The sequence below is a fragment of the Rutidosis leptorrhynchoides genome, chromosome 2 (genome assembly GCF_046630445.1).
Source record: "Rutidosis leptorrhynchoides isolate AG116_Rl617_1_P2 chromosome 2, CSIRO_AGI_Rlap_v1, whole genome shotgun sequence".
In the NCBI taxonomy this organism is placed as follows: Eukaryota; Viridiplantae; Streptophyta; class Magnoliopsida; order Asterales; family Asteraceae; genus Rutidosis; species Rutidosis leptorrhynchoides.
Genome location: NC_092334.1, coordinates 230,760,975 through 230,782,937, shown reverse-complemented (window position 1 = coordinate 230,782,937; position 21,963 = coordinate 230,760,975). Strand labels below are relative to the sequence as shown.

Genomic DNA, 21,963 nt, shown 5'->3' with positions numbered 1-21,963 from the left:
GCGAAAAACAAGAAGAAGCTACAGAAATATTCTGTGACAATAAGTCTGTAATCGCGATGGCAAAGAATCCAGTGTTCCATGGTAGAACAAAACACATTGATATCAAATATCACTTCTTGCGAGAAGTCTCCGCCAAGAAAGATATTGAATTAAAATACTGCAAGACAGAAGAGCAGATTGCAGATATTTTCACCAAAGCACTACCAAGACCAAAGTTCGAGTTCTTACGCAATACGCTCGGAGTAACACCGAAATACATTAAGGAGGAGTGTTAAAATATTGTAATGTATTTCTAGAGTCATCTAGTATTAGTTAAATTAGATATTTTTAGGTGTAATTATCTAGAAGATGCTAGCCTTGTTTGTAAAAATATCTAGGTTGTCTAGATTAGTTTAAACCGACATGTTTAGGCTATAAATAGCCACATGGAGTTGCAAAGTGAGATGTACTAAACAACACAAAAACACAAATTAATAAAAGTCTATTACTTTCAAAAAATACTACTGAGTCTTCTCCATAATATCTAATTTACAAAAATTTCCCCTATATAATATAAACACTAAATTACTTGTAACTAAACTAATCAATCACTTCTAAATAATATAAACACACAACAATTCTAACAGTTTTAATCTTGACTACGAGTTAGATTCTCTCTAGTTGACCACTTTTGAGTGATTATGTAATTTTAGTACTATCTTAGAGATTCCGAATATTGCTGAAGTTTAATTTAGTTTATAATTTTGGTTATGAATCAGTTATTTTGACACAAAGATAATTCAGATATATAAAAACTAAACTTGTCAGTTGGTGATGAATATTAATTACTACTATTTTTATTTCCCGAAGATCAAGCACTATAACCAAACATTACTGGATTCCATTTCCCCATGCTATGTGAACTACACGCCTTTTGTGTTGAACCATCCATTGCTATTATGGTAACTCCGTTGTTACATAAGTCAGCGAATGTCCTTGTATGTTTCATGCCATACTGAGTCAACGATCCGCAGTATGTCTCAAATGTATGAACCTTTAATAATTAAAAGGTTTCATAAGTTAGCATTTAACGAACCAACAAAATATAATCGAGATAAAATGAATAATAAATATAAGTTTTTTATTTCACCATTGATCTAAGACAATCCCAATCATCAACAAGAGCAGATCCTTCACCTCTCACCAATCCACTTCCAATTAGTAAATCACGTTTGATCATATCGACACTACTATCCAAATGCGCCCTATGTGTTGTTATATCCTTAATTTTCTTGAGTAGTTCTTCCTTCTTTTGTGATGATTGTTTTGAACTGTTGTACTGTAGAAAATATACATATACATATAAACTATATCAATCAATTAATCTATGATATAAAAGAAAACACAATCAATCAATCAGATGCAGGTAATTAGAATAGTAGGCTTAATTTCATCCCGATTATGTAGATGGGCTTGATTGTGTATATGAGCTAGGTCCATTATTCCAATACTAAAGTATTGTGTACTATTCATTAAGTAGACATATATACCTCACGCCACATTGAATAAAGATCAGCGTCTCTTTGGTCGACATTACTCACTGGGCCGAAAGATTGAAGCGGGTCCACAGACAAATTTTGAGTGTTAGAACCTTGATAAACAGAAACAGTCTCCTTGTTTATGCGCATAGTACCATATTGCATCACATTAGATCCCGCAGTTGGTTGGTTTTTATTCAAAGTCCTCTTCTTCACCTATTTCATACATTTGTAAATTTATTAATAAAACAATCAACCAAAAACAGAACTCCCTAATTATTAACACTAACCTTCAAGTATTGTTGTTCCAAAGTTTCATGCGTTAAGTCATGTGAGTCACTAACAACCATAAGTACAAAAAAAAGGACCAAGTCAACAACATAATTATTATCAAAAACTAATAGAGAATAATAATAAGAACAAAGACTAAATATTGGATGCTAATTAAATAGATTAACGTAAGAATTTTTTTTTACCTATCTTCCATCCAAGAAACGCTGTATAAGTCACCTAAGCAAGTGTCGTATCCTTTGGGTAAAGTCTCGTCATCGTCTGGACAATATGTGGCCCAGCTAAGTTGCTTTTCATTTGCTGCTGTTGTCACATAAATATTCAAATTTTTTGGCAACAAGCCTTGAAATATACTTCCACTATCACATGATTCCAAGTATATAACCTGCATTCAGCAAATTCATATAGTTGTATATCTACGGTCTCAATATGTATTAGCCAACGAGTATTGATGAAGAGCGAATTGGATGTAATTAAAGTAATTACCATCTCATCATATGTACCACTTGCATGCATTGTTTTCAGAACTTTGATAAACTGATCCGCAAAAAGACTATAAGGCGGGTTCGGCATCCCTGTTGTAATTAACACAAGATGTATGTTTAAGTCACTAAAACAGCTAATGGCGTGTAGCACAATTGGTAATGGGTAAGTGCTCTTGCCACCTAAACAAAAAGGGTTAGGTGTTCAAGATATATAACCCTCATAGACACAATCACTGAATGAGTCATGTATGCTGCATTTAATGGAATCGCTAGTCAGTCCGATTGCTGATTATTAACATTTTCCAATAAATAAAATATAAAATGCAAAACAGAGTAATATTAACTTTGTAATTAGTAAATGTGTAGAGATATTGTAAACAAGAGGTGATACCAAGAACTCCAGGGCCACCATGATCAGAATAAAACAAAAAGATTTTGTCATTAGGTTTGCTTTTTATCACTTTTTTGCTTCCTCCTTTAACCCTTGTTTCGTTTCCAAGAAGCACGGCAAACAGATTAGATGCTGTCACACTTTCACCCGTATAATCCTAATCATTGAAACAATTACGATCATAAAAATTATTAATTTTTGTCTTAACGACAGGGACGTACTAAAAATCTTACCTTCCCTCCCAATTTTATTTAACGCAGTAACTATACTTTAGCGAGGTTTATTTTATCAAACTCTTATTTGCGGCTACATTCTACTTTATTTGACAGGAAAGAAATAATCGATTGTTTATGAAGGGTCTGCGATCTTGCAATCAAGTTTATGATGTTATCAATTCTATAGTTCGTTTAAAGATGATGTCTTTCAAATGGAAGAGGTCTACTTCGGCGCTACGATTTAAGGAGAATTAGAAAATTCTTTATGGGTATGTGTCTATTGTCCTGTAGTCGAGGTATTTCTTGGTTGGTTTTTGATGTGTGTTTGCTAGTTGTTCGTGGGGCTTTGGGGAATGTCATATAGTCGTTTGTACTCATTCTTTGATTCTTTATTAATAAAATTTACCGGGTGATATTCATTACTTAAAAAAAATAGTTTACTCTTATGTGCTATAGACTTATGAAAAAGGATAATAAATACTCATCAATAGAGTCCGATTTCAATTTTGAGAAAAAAAGATTCATTACTTTAAAAAGTTACGGTCGAAGTAATATTTTTCATGTGACAGCCACGTTTACATCAAGTGCCTCCCACATCATCAAATATGATGAGATGGCTGCCTCATTATTGCTATTTTTGCTAAACTTTTCGAATAAAGTTCAGGCCAAACTTATAGTGATGTGACAGTCGCATCATCTAATTTGGTGAGGTGGCAGTCACGTGACGCTCATGTGACTGTCACATGACAAATTTCATATCGATTGTAACTTTTAAGAATATGAATATGAATACTCAATATATATTCACTAAATATAAATCAAACTTTTTTTCCAATAGTAAAATTGATATTTTATTCAATTTTTTATCTTTTATGTTATTTTTTTTGACTAGTTCCTATATGAACAATAATGGTTAGAAACTAGAATTTAGTCACCACCTGTTGCGACGGGTGATTTGATTCATGTTTTATTTAAATGTTTTATCATGTCTAAGTTGCTAATTAGATTAGATATAATTATTTATATGATATATTGAATGGTTAGTTTTCACACCAAATATGTGATCACAAAAATGTATATTTTAAATGGCTATGATGGAAGGACATACTAAACATAAAACAAACATTAAAAGTTAATGGTCAGATTGTACTTGATTAATTAGTCACAATACAATCACACCATTATCACGCGATCTTCGTCTCTTTAAAAAATAAATACTAATATTCTATTATTAATGTTGTAATATATAAATTAATAAGAAAAACAACGTTCATTTAGATTAACAAGAAAAACAATGGTGTAATACAAATTAAGAAGAAAAACAATGGTATAATAATTTACCTATCTACTCTCTAAATATATTAATTACTTTTACTTTTTGATTGGTTGGCGGAGTTCTCACTATAGAAACCGTTTAGCAAACCCGACCGGTTACATAAATTAAATGGTGTAAGTTAATACCATTTTGGCCAATCAAAAATGGTGTTGACTTACACCACCATTTAGAGTACATGACACATTTTATCTCAGTCACAACTTTTTAAAGAATGTCAATATGAATACTCATTATTCACCAAATTTAAATCTTTTAGCCAATGGTAAACCTGATACCTAATTGGAACTTTTCTATCTTTTACGTTATTTTTTAGACTAGTTCCTATATGAACATAATTGTTAGAAACTAGAATTTAGTCACCGCACATTGCGGCGGGAGATTTGATTCATGTTTTATTTAGATGTTTTGCCATGTCTAACTTGCTAATCAAATTAGATACTAATAGTTTACATGATATATTGAATGGTTAGTTTTCACACCAAATATGTGATCACAGAAATATATGTTTTAGGTGGTTATGATGGAAAGAAAAAACATAATGCAAACATTAAAAGTTAAAGGCGGATTGTATTTTATGTTTAGTGACAGCTTTTTAATTAGTCAGAATACAGTCACACCCTTATCACGTGATCTTTATCTCTTTCAAAAAATAGATATTAATAATTTATTATTAAATGTTGTAATATATAAACTAATAAGATTAACAATGATAATTGATAAGAAAAATAATGGTGTATAATAAAAATTAATAAGAAAAGGAATTGTATAATATAAATTAATAAGAAAAACAATGGTGTAAAATTTACCGACTCTCTAAATATCATAAAAATTTTATTTTTTAATTGTTAAAATAGACAGTGTTCTCACCGTAGAAACTATCTAGCAAACCCAACCAGTTGTATGAATTAAATGGTGTAAGTCAACACAATTTTTGTCAATCAAAAATGGTGTTGGTGTTGACTTACTCCGTTTAGAGAATAAATAAATATAAATTAGTGATAATTTTACTGTACTATTATTATTATTATTATTATTATTATTATTATTATTATTATTATTATTATTATTATTATTCTCAATTCTCAATTTTCTATATCATTTATATATTTTGTCCAATTTATTATTTCGTAGCCAACCTGTTTAAACCTTTAAGTGTAAGACAATAAATCTTCTATAGTTTCTATTAAAATCCCACAATGATGATGTCATTATTAGGCTAATTCCTTTATTAAGAAAAAATAAAAAAAAAATAAAAAATCTAAGCCCTTAAAGTGATATCATTAATCTAATTAATGACTAATTAAATTAAATCTACTTATTTATTTATTTCATGTTTTTGGGGAAAAAATTCACTAACATTAATTATTATTATATTATTATTCAAATTCAAATAAAAGTATTTTTACGAGATTAATTACGTATGCGAAATATACGTCTCAATAAAAGTAACTATGTAGGCTTTTATAACAACGAGAAGTTTCTTTGTCGGAATCTCTCGGGTCATTAAACTAAATGACTTTAGCGTTTAAATTCACTTAATACTTAAAATATATCATTAAACTGTTTCGTTTAAACAAACCCGTGGTTAATTTAGTATATTATTATTATTATTATTATTATTATTATTATTATTATTATTATTATTATTATTATTATTATTATTATTATTATTATTGTTGTTGTTGTTGTTGTTGTTGTTATTGTCGTTTAAACAAACACGTTTAAATTCAGGCATATTGATTAACAAGATGCGTTCAGCGAGGCTCAAACCCATGACCTAACTCTTATCCCAACACACTAGGTGTTGGAATACAATTGAAACGAAGCTTCGTTGGTTTAATGTATTAATGCATTTTATTTTATAATCACAACCTTAATTTCACATCTTTCACGGTATCTTTCTATTAGAGAAAAGTTAACAGTTACGTAAAATTAATATTTGATGTTATGGTATTTTGTGTCACATCTTTCTTTATGGTATGTTTTTTATTCCTTATATATGAGAACTTAAATTCGTGGTATCTTTCTATTGAAAAATTTATATATAATGTTATATTGCATGGTATATATATATATATATATATATATATATATATATATATATATATATATATATATATATATATATATATATATATATATATATATATATATATATATATATATATATATATATATATATATATAGTTAACAGTTACGTAAAATTAATATTTGATGTTATGGTATTTTGTGTCACATCTTTCTTTATGGTACGTTTTTAATTCCCTATATATGAGAACTTCAATTCGTGGTATCTTTCTGTTGAAAAATTTATATTTAACTAGTGAAATGACCCGTGATACCACGAATTTGATTAAATAAAATAGTTTAATAATATGTTTTAGAAATTAAGTGAATGTAAATGCTAAAGTCATTTAGTTTAATGACCCGTAAAACCACGAATTCTGACTAAGAAACTTGTCGTTATTTTTATAAACATATAGAGACATGTATTTTCGCATACATATGTAACGTAATTAATCCCGTAAAGAGAATTCATATTTGAAGATTAATATTATAATAATAATAATTATTATTAAATATAAAAATTCAATAAATTGGAGATACTAAACGGAACTTTAAATGCTAACCATGCACACAAACATCTCATTATATAGTCAGTATTCTACTATTGCACATACATGTATATTCTGGATTCATAACGTTACGAAAAGCAACTCATGTTAACAAAAATCAAATTTATTCCTGTCATTTTTATCGAACATGTGGTATGCATCCAATAAATTAAGATAAGTAAAAAACTATAAAAAAAAAAAAATTTATGATGAAATACATTTATCCAAATTCAAAAATATCATGAACCAATAAATGGTATGAGTCCTAAACTCATAACCAAAAATTAAACAAAGATAATCTATTTGATAAACTATTTAATCAAAAGATTGATTCACCTGAAAAGACTTGTGATGAAGCTTGGAGTAGATGAAAAGATCCATTAAAAGATGGTGTAGAAGATGAATGAAACTATTTTTTAAAGAGATAAATTTGAATTCTTTGTAAAAGAGAGTAAGTAAATGCGTGCAATTCGTTTAAGTTTTATAGGGTTTTAATTTGATTTGGAAAAATGGAGATATTTTAAGGACGTCGATTTGTATCCGTATATGTTTTTTGATTTAGTGAATATATTGCGGAGCACATGGGTAATTTTGTTTACCATATAAAAAAAATACTCCGTAAATTACAAAAGGAATAATTGCGGCATCTTTTATTAATTTATATCTTAATCATAATTAATTGTAAAGATTATATTTTAATAGTAATTTAGTTTGATTTATGATGTCATCCAAGTGAGTTAGATTTTTTTCTATTTTTTATTTGATTTATTTTAATGAAGAAAAAATAACTATTTATGATGTTATCATTATAGCATTTTAATATTAACTATAGATAGATGTTATATTACATGGTATTTTTTATGTTATATATATATATATATATATATATATATATATATATATATATATATATATATATATATATATATATATATAGTTAATATTAAAATTCTATAATGATGATGTCATTATTAGATTAATTCCTTTATTAAGAAAAAATCAAAAAAAAAGAAAAAAATCTAAGCATGGTGGGTGATGTCATTAATCTAAATAATTTTGAATTAAAATTAAATCTTATTAATTAATTATTATTATTAAATCTTATTAATTAATTATTATTATTAAATCTTATTAATAATTATTTTAATTATTAAAATTAAATAATTTTGAATTATTTTAATTAATTATTTTAAATTGAGTACGAGAAGGTATAAAAGCTAGGCAGAAGGAAATCATTTTTAAATTTATATTTTAATTTACATTTTTAAAATAAATGACAACCAATAATATCTCTTATGATTGAATGTGGATTGTTTAATATGCATTTTTGGTGTTTGATGAAATGTTCAGCTAACGAGCTTCTTAGTCAGATCGACTTTGTGGTTCCACGGATCATTAAAATAAATAACTTTAATATTTACGTTCACTTAATACCTAAAAATATCATTAAACTGTTTCATTTAAACAAACTCGTGTTCCACGAGTCATTTTTTTTACTAGTATGTTTACTATAAGAGAAAGTTATTGCTGATGTGTCACCTCTTGGTTAAAAGTTTTTTTTTTTTTTTTTTTTTTTTTTTTTTTTTTTTTTTTTTTTTTTTTGAAAGGCAATGTTAGTGGTTAGCTCACGAAGTTAATTCACGAAAATCCCCCCCCCCCCCGAGACTCGAACCCTGGTCTCCTCGAACACCATGTTAACATGGTGACCAATGAGGCAAAGCCCCATTGGCTGTTAAAAGTTATTTAAAGATATATATATATATATATATATATATATATATATATATATATATATATATATATATATATATATATATATATATATATATATATATATATATATATATATATATATATATATATTGGTAACAAAATAAATTTTTAAGATGTGAAATACGTACACTGCACATGACAAAATTACGTAAACTTTCATTTAAAATATTCAATTAAATTAACCGTGTGTCATCATTTGCACTTTATAAGCTCCTCACAAGCAAAATTTGCATTTGAATTGTACATAACGTAATTAATTGAAAGCCCAAACTCTTCTATTGATTTCATGTCGTTAAAATTTGTCAGTAATACGAGATCCTAAACTCAAAAAAAAAAAATTAAAATTTGTTAACACTACACGCTCTTAAACTCAAAAGAACATTTAAAATTTATCAATACCACAGGCAGTTAAACTAAAAAAAAAATAATTGTTTCAAAAAATCAATTAATTTTGCACGATTATTTTACCCACAATCAACATCTACATTTTAAATATTATAATTGTTTACATTGTCTATTTAATAATAATATTTAATTTAATATAATGACATGTGACATATATATGTTTTATACAAGAGTTATTATGTAATTATAACATAGAACAAATATAATTTAGACTTCACTAACGTGTTTGCATGTAACACGTTCAATAACAATTTCCAATGGACTCATATTGTTTACATTGTAGATGTTAAGTTACTAACACCACCAAAATAACGTTTAAAATTTGTCAACACCGCGGACTCTAAAACTTAAAATAATAATTGTTTGAAAAAATCAATTAATTTTGCACGATTATTTACCCACCGTGCAACGCACGAGCTCTAACTTTTTAAATTTGTCAACACCACAGACAATTAAACTCAAAAGAATTTTTAAAATTTGTTAAGAGTACGGGCTCTAAAATAATTTTTATATTTTTCTTATTTTTATATCGCTATTTACATATCAATATGAAATGCAAAGTATATTTTTTTGCACGTTTTTTTACACACCTGTGCAATACACTGACTCAAAAATCTAGTATCTAGTATCTAGTATATATATATATATATATATATATATATATATATATATATATATATATATATATATAAAACATAAAGTTAAAGTTAAAGGTGACGTGTCATCACCTAATTAAAAGTTAAAAGTTATTGAAGGATATATATATATATATATATATATATATATATATATATATATATATATATATATATATATATATATACTATGTTTTTGAGTTCGTACGTTGCACGAGTGTGTGAAAAATCGTGCAAAAAATATAATTTATAGTTCATATTGATATGTAAATATCGATACTAAAAAATAAAAAATATATAAGAATTATTTAAGAGCTCGTGGTGTTGACAATTATAAAAATTCTTTTGAGTTTAAGAGTCCGTAGTGTTGGTAAATTTTATCATCCAACTTTGACAAAAAATAAATTCAAATCAAAGTAAACCACCATCATATCATATAACATATATATATATAAGGTGATTAAATCTCAAATTTTCAACGTTGGCAAATTTTCAATGATTTTAATAATAACATCAAATTGTTCCAGGTATAAATAAAGACAAATAATCAATTACCATAAAAATTGAAGTCTTAAACAATAGAATGACGAGGAAGATAACAGTGAATTGATTTTAGACAGCTATTTGTTTAGTGTTCATAAAAATTGAAGTCTTAAACAATAGAATGACGAGGAAGATAACAGTGAATTGATTTTAGACAGCTATTTGTTTAGTGTTCATTAATTAGTGATTTAGGTATGGACGTAAATGCCGATTATAACTACACTTATATTTATATATTTATATTGAACTGCGAGTCGACAACAATCGTCGATTTATTGGTGACTTAACTGACTCTTAGAGCCTAAATTAAATTTCAGTCAGGTTTTAAAACCCATGGAAATTTGATTCTACCATTTTCATGGCGTCTATTATTATTATTATTTTTTTTTTTTTTAAATTCCTACGTAAAGGCCGGAGGTGCTCTCGGAAGCAATCTCTTTATCCGTCGAATAAAGAGAGAGATGACTTTCTCTACTCTTGAGAGTATTTCACTCTGGGTGGAGAAATGACTTGTCTTTATTCTCGGATAGGGGAAGAATTGTCTACATCTTACCTCCCCATACCCCACTTATGTAGGATTGGGTTTTGTTGTTATATATATATATATATATATATATATATATATATATATATATATATTTGTGACATAGTGATAGTATACCTTTGGCACACCGGCATAGACATCTGATCCCTTAGGACTGTTAATAACGACACCGGGTTGTGGATTGCTTGGATTATCAGCGATATCATCATACATAAAAATAATTATATTTTCATCCTTCAGTCCACCTCGTTTCAATATTTGATATGCATGATAAACATCAGCCTGGAAATTGTCAACACTTTATGTCATTCAAATGTTACAAATAAAAAAAATGCATACGATTAGGCATCTTTGATTTTATTATAATCGTAATTGTGTCTTACTATACATTAGTAAAATGTAGAAATCTTCACCTGATGACGATAATTATACCACTCGTTTGAACCAGCAACCAGAACGGCCCATGTTGTACTGTTTTCTTTTGGTTTGATAGTGTCGATTAAGGTCGCTTGACTAGCATCACAGATTTGTATCACAAGCAGAACAGGTAGTAACGATTTGACTAGGAAAATCATGATTGAGCAACTCACGGAATTGAACAATATGATTTATGATTGATAAATTATATGTGAGTTTTACTGGTTTTGTGAGGTTATATATACTAGTAGAGTTGAGCAATAAATAAAAGAATTATTGACCACGAATTAAATATATAGCATCTAATGAGAATAAAATGACTAAAACGGTTAAACATTAATAGTAATATTAATATTCTATTATAAATTAATGTGAAAAAGTTGAGATGAATGTAAAAACGTTAAATGAATATTAAATATAAAAAATATAGATTACAGGTACTTGGTAATTTGTTACGGTGGTCTCTAACACTGCGTTTAATTGCCTCTTAATTGCATGGCTGGATGTTGAACCTTTCGACATTTAAAACATTTGTTACTGACATATGAATAATAAATGATGCTGAACCATTCATCGGTTTATATTAAACTATTCAGAATTAAAATATTTTCTTAATTATTTAACACATTCGTTTCCTCTAACATACTCCCTAAGTAATATTGCAAGTAATTATCAAACAATTATATTATTATTTATTTATTCATTTAAAAAGTTGATACACTTGTAGAGTTCAATGATTATATCAAACATATTATTGTCATTCAGAACAAAGTTCAAACAGAATATTTTAAACATTTTGATTTTGAATTATTCAACGTTAAATCATTCCTTTTTATCAAACATATATATACTCTTAAAAAGTTATGCTTTATATCATCATTTTCACATATTCATAAGTAATTAATTGTGACACACTTGTACTTTTATGTATGAAAAATACACTTAGAGTCATACATATATGTACTTTTATATATACTTGTTTAGTCTATGTTATTTACTTTAATCGTTTCTGTTCGTCTTCTACTATGAACAAAACGTTCGTAGTGGTTACATGGAAGAAAACTGAACTTCATCTGGGAATTAGATGAAGCCGCCGGCTTCACCAGTCCAAGCCGCCGGCTTGACTGGAACAAATCCGTCAGCTTCGTGTGCTTTATCCGTACAGTTTCTGGTTCTTTTCCAGATCTGTTTGGTCGAGTTTCTGTAATGATATTTGAACTGTTTTGAATCTGTTTTGCTTAAATATACTTGTTTGACATGCTTAATGATTAGATAACATGATTCTAGGATTGATTAGTACTTGATCCGAAGATCTATTATTCGATTCATGCTACTTGTTTAGATCTAGTCCATCAAACTTGTCAAATTGAATTTTGCATACAACTAGGTTAAAAAGCTTAATAGTGATAAACTTATTTAATTGGAATTACGCTTATATAATAAAGTTTAATATTGTTAGGCTTAACGGAAGAACCTTCGTTTGGATTTGTTTAATTAATGATTGCATGAGAACTTAGTAGTAATTGACTTTCAACTAGTAACTTGAGTTGATCTACTTGGTGTTTAATAGATTACATAATTTGTCAGTCTATTTGCATGTTGATCCTCATCACAAGATTGATATGTATCATGTAATTGAATTGAACATGAAGAATTGAGATGTTAGTCATGCATATCACGTGTCTAGCATATGCTTTAAAGTCCTACTTGTTGAATGATATGCAACACTTAGTTTAACCTATTAAGGGATAATAATTGGTCTATGATTATTATTCTGCTTTCTGTTAATATAAGTTATGAAATTTGCTTAATATGATTCCCGTATAAGTTAGCTGTTCATGTAATTGCTTTTATTTTTATCTGTTTATTTTGAATCTTCAATTCCTTGTTTTATTTTATTGTTTGTTTATCTTTAAAACATCTCTTTCCTAAGAGATAAGAATCTATCCTATAAAAGACTTAAAAATCTATCTTTAATTCTTTAATAAGAATTAAATTATTTAAATAAAACAACTCTTATCCGCATATACGCTCTCTTGGGACGATAACCTAAAATACTACATCTGATCGGGTTTTGTTGCTCGTTAGGGTGTTAAAGTGAAATAATAAAGGTTTTATAAATTTAAAAGTTGAAAGATAAGTTAAGCACTACTGCGCACACTTTTGATACATGAACTTTTTAGCGCCGCTGCCGGGGAGCACGGTAAATACGAAAATTGGATATACTTTGGTTATTGATATTTCCTGAAAACGGGTGATGACTGTCTTCCTTTAGGGGAGGGTTGATGGGGTTCCGATTTAAAGGCTCCTGCTCGAACCTACAGGCTGACGGGTCACTTAAGTATTGAAAGATTCAATAGGCCGTGTATGTTTGATTATTTGTTGTTATGCGTTAAAATTTGTTATTTAATATTTATATTTTTAATTATGTCATTAATCATTATTATTATATTTATCAATTAAAAATTTATTAATATACTAACATACTTCCTAAATATTAGAAAAAGAATTAGAATAAATTTAAAATTAAATTATATATATCCTTTTAGGTCTAAAACATTTTCTCCTATAATATTTCTTTTTATGATTTTAGATCACATGAATACCCGATCCAAGAAACCCGTCTTACAAGACATGTTACCGAATTCCGATATATTATTTAAACCTTCTAAGGATTTGAATATTGTTAAGAAATTAAATTTCAGTGAAGGAACTACTTCTAATGATGATTCATTATCTAGTCCACCGTCTAGTCCTGATTCTAATTTGGGATCTCTTTTTGGTTCAGAAATTGAAATGACTAATGATTCAATGGAAGTGTTAATGAAAGCGGGTCGGGAAGGATTAGGTCACGTTATTACTCAGCCTGTTATAAAAGAAAACTTTGATATTAAAGGTCCTATATTTCATTTGCTTAAGGATAACCAATTTAGGGGAACTGAAAAGGAAGATGCTAATGCTCTCATTCGGAATTTTAAAGATATTTGTAATCTGTTTAACATTAATAATGTGGAAAGTAATGTCATCTATCTTCGTCTCTTTCCATGGTCACTAAAAGATGAAGCTAAAGAATGGTTAAACTCGATAGCTGAAGGAGATATTACTAGTTGAGATACTATGGTTGAAAAATTTCTAACTCGATTCTTTTCTGCATCAAAAACTGTCACCCTTCAAACTGAAATTGCTAATTTTCCTCAGAAAACTAATGAGTCTCTTTATTCTGCTTGGGTCCGATTTGGTCAAATGCTTAGAGGTTGTTCACAACATGGGTTGGATAAGTTTAAAAAGGTAACTACTTTCTATAAAGGTTGTGATATTGCTACAAGAAGAGAGATTGATACATCTGCCGGAGGAAACATCATGAGTAAAACTGTCGAAGAAGCTAAAACATTAATCAATAAGTTGGCTGCTCATTCCCACGAATGGCATCAAGGCTTAGACATTTATCGTTCGGTAAAATCTGTTAGTTATGATTCTAAAGATACGGTTAAAGCTATGAATGTGCAGTTGGGTAATCTGGGAAGGAAAATTGTAAAGCTTACCAAAGAAATGCATATGATTAAAGTAGGTTGTGAAAAATTCCAAGGTCCCCATGCTACTAAAGATTGTGTTGCTAGTCTTACTATGGAGCAAGTTGAGAATGTTTCTTACGTGAATCAATATCAAGGAAACCCAAACTATCGTAATAATTATAATATACCTTATCCTACTAATAATAAAACTTCACCTGGTTTCTTTCCTGTTAGAGCACTCTTCATTCCAAATTCATCTTCTAATGCTCAAACAGACAAGAAGTCTAATCTTGAAGAAAGCATCCTAACTTTCATCAAGAATCAAAATGAAGCTAATGATAACATAAAGGCTCAACTTTCCAAAGTGCAAAATAATCATCAAGCGTCCATTCAAAACTTAGAATGCAATGTTGTTAAGTTGTTCAAACTTGTCGAGGGTAAAGTTCCTGCGGAATATGATGAAATGTCCCGTTCTTATTGATTAAAAACGTTCCATATTAATTGATTTCGTTGCGAGGTTTTGACCTCTACATGAGACGTTTTTCAAAGACTGCATTCATTTTTAAAACAAACCATAATCTTTATTTCATAAATAAAGGTTTAAAAAGCTTTACGTAGATTATCAAATAATGATAATCTAAAATATCCTGTTTACACACGACCATTACATAATGGTTTACAATACAAATATGTTACATCGAAATCAGTTTCTTGAATGCAGTTTTTACACAATATCATACAAACATGGACTCCAAATCTTGTCCTTATTTTAGTATGCAACAGCGGAAGCTCTTAGTATTCACCTGAGAATAAACATGCTTTAAACGTCAACAAAAATGTTGGTGAGTTATAGGTTTAACCTATATATATCAAATCTTAACAATAGACCACAAGATTTCATATTTCAATACACATCCCATACATAGAGATAAAAATCATTCATATGGTGAACACCTGGTAACCGACATTAACAAGATGCATATATAAGAATATCCCCATCATTCCGGGACACCCTTCGGATATGATATAAATTTCGAAGTACTAAAGCATCCGGTACTTTGGATGGGGCTTGTTGGGCCCGATAGATCTATCTTTAGGATTCGCGTCAATTAGGGTGTCTGTTCCCTAATTCTTAGATTACCAGACTTAATAAAAAAGGGCATATTCGATTTCGATAATTCAACCATAGAATGTAGTTTCACGTACTTGTGTCTATTTTGTAAATCATTTATAAAACCTGCATGTATTCTCATCCCAAAAATATTAGATTTTAAAAGTGGGACTATAACTCACTTTCACAGATTTTTACTTCGTCGGGAAGTAAGACTTGGCCACTGGTTGATTCACGAACCTATAACAATATATACATGTATATTAAAGTATGTTCAAAATATATTTACAACACTTTTAATATATTTTGATGTTTTAAGTTTATTAAGTCAGCTGTCCTCGTTAGTAACCTACAACTAGTTGTCCACAGTTAGATGTACAGAAATAAATCGATAAATATTATCTTGAATCAATCCACGACCCAGTGTATACGTATCTCAATATTGATCACAACTCAAACTATATATATTTTGGAATCAACCTCAACCCTGTATAGCTAACTCCAACATTCACATATAGAGTGTCTATGGTTGTTCCGAAATATATATAGATGTGTCGACATGATAGGTCGAAACATTGTATACGTGTCTATGGTATCTCAAGATTACATAATATACAATACAAGTTGATTAAGTTATGGTTGGAATAGATTTGTTACCAATTTTCACGTAGCTAAAATGAGAAAAATTATCCAATCTTGTTTTACCCATAACTTCTTCATTTTAAATCCGTTTTGAGTGAATCAAATTTCTATGGTTTCATATTGAACTCTATTTTATGAATCTAAACAGAAAAAGTATAGGTTTATAGTCGGAAAAATAAGTTACAAGTCGTTTTTGTAAAGATAGTCATTTCAGTCGAAAGAACGACGTCTAGATGACCATTTTAGAAAACATACTTCCACTTTGAGTTTAACCATAATTTTTGGATATAGTTTCATGTTCATAATAAAAATAATTTTCTCAGAATAACAACTTTTAAATCAAAGTTTATCATAGTTTTTAATTAACTAACCCAAAACAGCCCGCGGTGTTACTACGACGGCGTAAATCCGGTTTTACGGTGTTTTTCGTGTTTCCAGGTTTTAAACCATTAAGTTAGCATATCATATAGATATAGAACATGTGTTTAGTTGATTTTAAAAGTCAAGTTAGAAGGATTAACTTTTGTTTGCGAACAAGTTTAGAATTAACTAAACTATGTTCTAGTGATTACAAGTTTAAACCTTCGAATAAGATAGCTTTATATGTATGAATCGAATGATGTTATGAACATCATTACTACCTTAAGTTCCTTGGATAAACCTACTGGAAAAGAGAAAAATGGATCTAGCTTCAATGGATCCTTGGATGGCTCGAAGTTCTTGAAGCAGAATCATGACACGAAAACAAGTTCAAGTAAGATCATCACTTGAAATAAGATTGTTATAGTTATAGAAATTGAACCAAAGTTTGAATATGATTATTACCTTGTATTAGAATGATAACCTACTGTAAGAAACAAAGATTTCTTGAGGTTGGATGATCACCTTACAAGATTGGAAGTGAGCTAGCAAACTTGAAAGTATTCTTGATTTTATGTAACTAGAACTTGTAGAATATATGAAGAACACTTAGAACTTGAAGATAGAACTTGAGAGAGATCAATTAGATGAAGAAAATTGAAGAATGAAAGTGTTTGTAGGTGTTTTTGATCGTTGGTGTATGGATTAGATATAAAGGATATGTTATTTTGTTTTCATGTAAATAAGTCATGAATGATTACTCATATTTTTGTAATTTTATGAGATATTTCATGCTAGTTGCCAAATGATGGTTCCCACATGTGTTAGGTGACTCACATGGGCTGCTAAGAGCTGATCATTGGAGTGTACATACCAATAGTACATACATCTAAAAGCTGTGTATTGTACGAGTACGAATACGGGTGCATACGAGTAGAATTGTTGATGAAACTGAACGAGGATGTAATTTTAAGCATTTTTGTTAAGTAGAAGTATTTTGATAAGTGTCTTGAAGTATTTCAAAAGTGTATGAATACATATTAAAACACTACATGTATATACATTTTAACTGAGTCGTTAAGTCATCGTTAGTCGTTACATGTAAATATTGTTTTGAAACCTTTAGGTTAACGATCTTGTTAAATGTTGTTAACCCAATGTTTATAATATCAAAAGAGATTTTAAATTATTATATTATCATGATATTATGATGTACGAATATCTCTTAATATGATATATATACATTAAATGTCGTTACAACGATAATCGAAACATATATGTCTCGTTTCAAAATCATTAAGTTAGTAGTCTTGTTTTTACATATGTAGTCCACTGTTAATATAATTAATGATATGTTTACTTATCATAATATCATGTTAACTATATATATAACCATATATATGTCATCATATAGTTTTTACAAGTTTTAACGTTCGTGAATCACCGGTCAACTTGGGTGGTCAATTGTCTATATGAAACCTATTTCAATTAATCAAGTCTTAACAAGTTTGATTGCTTAACATGTTGGAAACATTTAATCATGTAAATATCAATCTCAATTAATATATATAAACATGGAAAAGTTCGGGTCACTACATATGAAGTTTCTAAAGAAATTCATTTTGAAAAGGTGAATGTGATAAGAGAAGTAAATGAGGTTGATACTTATGAACCTGGTTTGAGGTACTTATGGGAGTTTGAAATGGTAGAGGAAGAATATGATCAAGAAATAAAAAAGTTGACTTCTAATGAAGAAGATAAGTCAAAAGATGCTAAAGTTCTAGGTCTTGATCGTGATGAGGTAATCTTTATGCATGATTTATTTGATGAGAAAGAAGAAGAGGTTGATAAAAATGTTGATGAAAGTGATGAAGTTACTAGTGAAAAATCTGAAAAATTGGAGTGTGAAACTAAAGATGATTGGTTAGCTGATATTATGAAACAGTTGGAAAAAGAAGAAAAGAAGGTTTCCGCCCTCTTTATTCATTCACAATTGATCCGATAGACCTATATGCATCACCTGAAATTCCTGTTGTTATGCGCACTGATCCAGGGGAATTCTAAATCCCTTGCTTAATTTGTGGTCCCATTCCTATTATTGGATTAGCTGATACTGTTTCTAGCATTAATGTTATGCCATTCTCCGTTTACAATCGCTTAGGATTGCCATCGTTGGAACCTATAAAAGGGAATGTTTGCTTTGCTGATAGTCATTTACATGAACCGTTGGGGGTTGTTAAACAAGTTGAAGTTATCGTCGGTTCTGCTTTCTATAGAATTGATTTTGTGGTTATGGACATTAAAGAAGATCTGATAACTCCTTTAATCTTAGGATCTCCGTTTCTAGCTACTGCTCGTGCCACCATTAAAAATGCTAATAATACGTTAATCATTCATTATGGTGCTATATTTGAATCTATTCCGTTAGTCCCGAGATCTAAAGTCTCTCGCTCAAATGTGAAAATGGTTAAAACTGATAAAGAAGATGATGATGAGATTACCGTTGATAAAATAGTGATTGAATTGATAAAAGAGCAATACAAGCTTAGCACTGAAGTGAGAAAACAAATCCATGAGTTAAATTTCACATTTAAAATTTCGTTCCATAGAGGTCTTGACACCACATTGAATTTCTTGCAAAAAATTAAGATGTTAAATGAGTATGAGAAGAATAAGTGTGGGGAAAATAAGCCTAAAAAGTGATCCCGTCAAAAGAATGAGTCGTGCAACCGACTCTGTAATCAAAACTACCTATCCCTATATATTTATTAGGATTATGTTTTCTAAGTGTTTTGTTATTTGTTTAATTATGAATGTAAGAGTAATATAGCTTCTAAATATTAAATTGTTTAAGTGATGAAAGTTATCAATAAAATATTATTTTTATGTTATACTTTGCATTATTTAATATCTTGTCAAGTTATTTATATTCAATTCAAAATAAGTCCGCAAAAGTGCCCCACAATCATTCTATGATCCTACAATCAAGTAACATCACTCTTTCCCTTATATTACAATTATGTCTTTCATTTATTTCTATCTTTTATTATTATAAATGCAATGAGGACATTTCATAACCTAAGTGTGGAGAGGGAAGTGATTACTCACTTAAAAAAAATTAAAAGATGCTATAATTTTCCCGAAAAAGTTGAAAAATGGGTACAAATTAAATTTTTTTAAGTGTAAATTCTTAGTCAAACTTATGTCTTTTTACTAACTTAATCTTAAAAGTAATAATAGAACTACTCTCAATTTCGAGATCGGATTACTTGTTTAAGATAAGAATTTAAAAGCCAAAAATTATGAAACGATTGCAAACTTATAGCCACTACCATATGGCATAATGAGCATGGACCACTTAGGCAGCAAAAGAGTCCCAAATAAGGGCCAACTTAGAAAAAATTGCCAAGTGTAAAGCTAAATGCTGAATATGGAAGCAAAAGAAATGAAAAGTTAAAAGAGCCAAATGAATGCCAATAAGAGAAAAGAGTCCCAATGAAAACCACACATTTATAAAAGCTCTAGTTAGAAAACAAAAGAGTCCAATGTTGACCAACTTTTATAAATTTGACTTAATAAACATTAGGACTACTTGTAATCCTTGGTCTGGTTCAGACTAGTTTTTACGAATAATAAAAAAAACTAACTTCTTATTAAGACATATTTTTGACTTTGCAAATTTACTTTAAATGTATACCCATTCAATGTAATATGATTTATAAGGTTTACTTGAGGACAAGTAAAGGTTTAAGAGTGGGGAATTTGATAACTCCTAAATTATACAGTTTTTTGATAACATTTTGAGGAGTTATCTTAGTACTTTAACGTCATTTTAATCCTAAAACACACTAAAATGGGTAAAATGGGAGAAAAGGTAATTCTAATGATTTTATTAAAGTTATGTATCAAACAGGATCAAAAACAAAGAAAACTACAGAAAAGGCTATGAAGCCGCCGGCATGGAGTCAAGGAAGCCGCCGGCTTAGGGTTGAATACGCCAGAATGTTCTAGAATTGTTGTAGAATTGGATAAACTTGTTGACCAAGCAAAAAGCAGATGAAGCCGCCGGCTTCATCCTAAAGCCGCCGGCCTAATGGACACGGTTTCTTGACTTGTCGACCAAGTTCAAGTAAAAATGGAAACAAAATCAGAAAGATTTGTCGGATCACTGAAGCCGCCGGCTTGCTATCAAAGCCGCCAGCTTAATTATGACGGTTACACATTTTGTACTTGCGGATCAAGGTTTACTTGTAAAAGGAGTCACCGACCCAAGGAAGCCGCCGGCTTTACCCTGAAGCCGCCGGCTTGGGCACCGATTTTAAACAGTATAAATAGATGGCTTCTGTTTCAGTTTTCAATGTACAACTCAATACAATTCAGTTTGGTTTCGTTTTTCTTTTAGGGTTTTCTCTAAAACCCTTAGATCAGATTTACTTTTCATTATAATCTAGAATCATTCAAGTTAATTATTCAAGTTCTTTTCATCTACCTTTTTAAGGTATGATTCTATCTTTACTTTATTGTTTAGTCTATGTTATTTACTTTAATCGTTTCTGTTCGTCTTCTGCTATGAACTAAACGTTCGTAGTGGTTACATGGACAAAAACTGAACTTCATCTGGGAATTAGATGAAGCCGCCGGCTTCAACATTCCAAGCCGCCGACTTGACTGTAACAAAGCCGTCGGTTACGTGTACTTTATCGGTACAGTTTCTGGTTCTTTTCCAGATCTGTATGGTCGAGTTTCTGTAATGATATTTGAACTATTTTGAATCTGTTTTGCTTAAATATACTTGTTTGTCATGCTTAATGATTAGATAACATGATTCTAGGATTGATTAGTACTTAATCCGAAGATCTATTATTCGATTCATGCTACTTGTTTAGATCTAGTCCATCAAACTTGTCAAATTGAATTGCACGCAACTAGGTTAAAAAGCTTAATAGTGATAAAATTGTTTAATTGGAATTACGCTTATATAATAAAGTTTAATATTGTTAGGCTTAATCGAAGAATCTTCGTTTGGATTTGTTTAATTAATGATTACATGAGAACTTAGTAGTAATTGACTTTCAGCTAGTAATTTGAGTTGATCTACTTGGTGTTTAATAGCTTATATAATTTGTCAGTCTATTTGCATGTTGATCCTCATCACAAAATTGATATGTAT

The 21,963-nt window shown here is 29.2% G+C and overlaps 1 protein-coding gene across 1 annotated transcript; it reads right to left on the bottom strand.

Moving 5' to 3' along the window:
• Nucleotides 1-850: 850 nt before the first annotated feature.
• Nucleotides 851-11,287, bottom strand: LOC139891705 (vacuolar-processing enzyme-like). The gene is made up of 9 exons (XM_071874683.1): nt 11,165-11,287; nt 10,869-11,033; nt 2,685-2,841; nt 2,295-2,383; nt 1,994-2,193; nt 1,808-1,856; nt 1,530-1,733; nt 1,130-1,318; nt 851-1,033 (listed from the first exon to the last, which is right to left on the bottom strand). The coding sequence occupies exons 2-9, from the start codon at nt 10,962-10,964 to the stop codon at nt 851-853; spliced, it is 1,167 nt and encodes a 388-aa protein (XP_071730784.1). The 5' UTR covers nt 10,965-11,033; nt 11,165-11,287.
• Between the last annotated feature and the right edge of the window lie 10,676 nt (nt 11,288-21,963).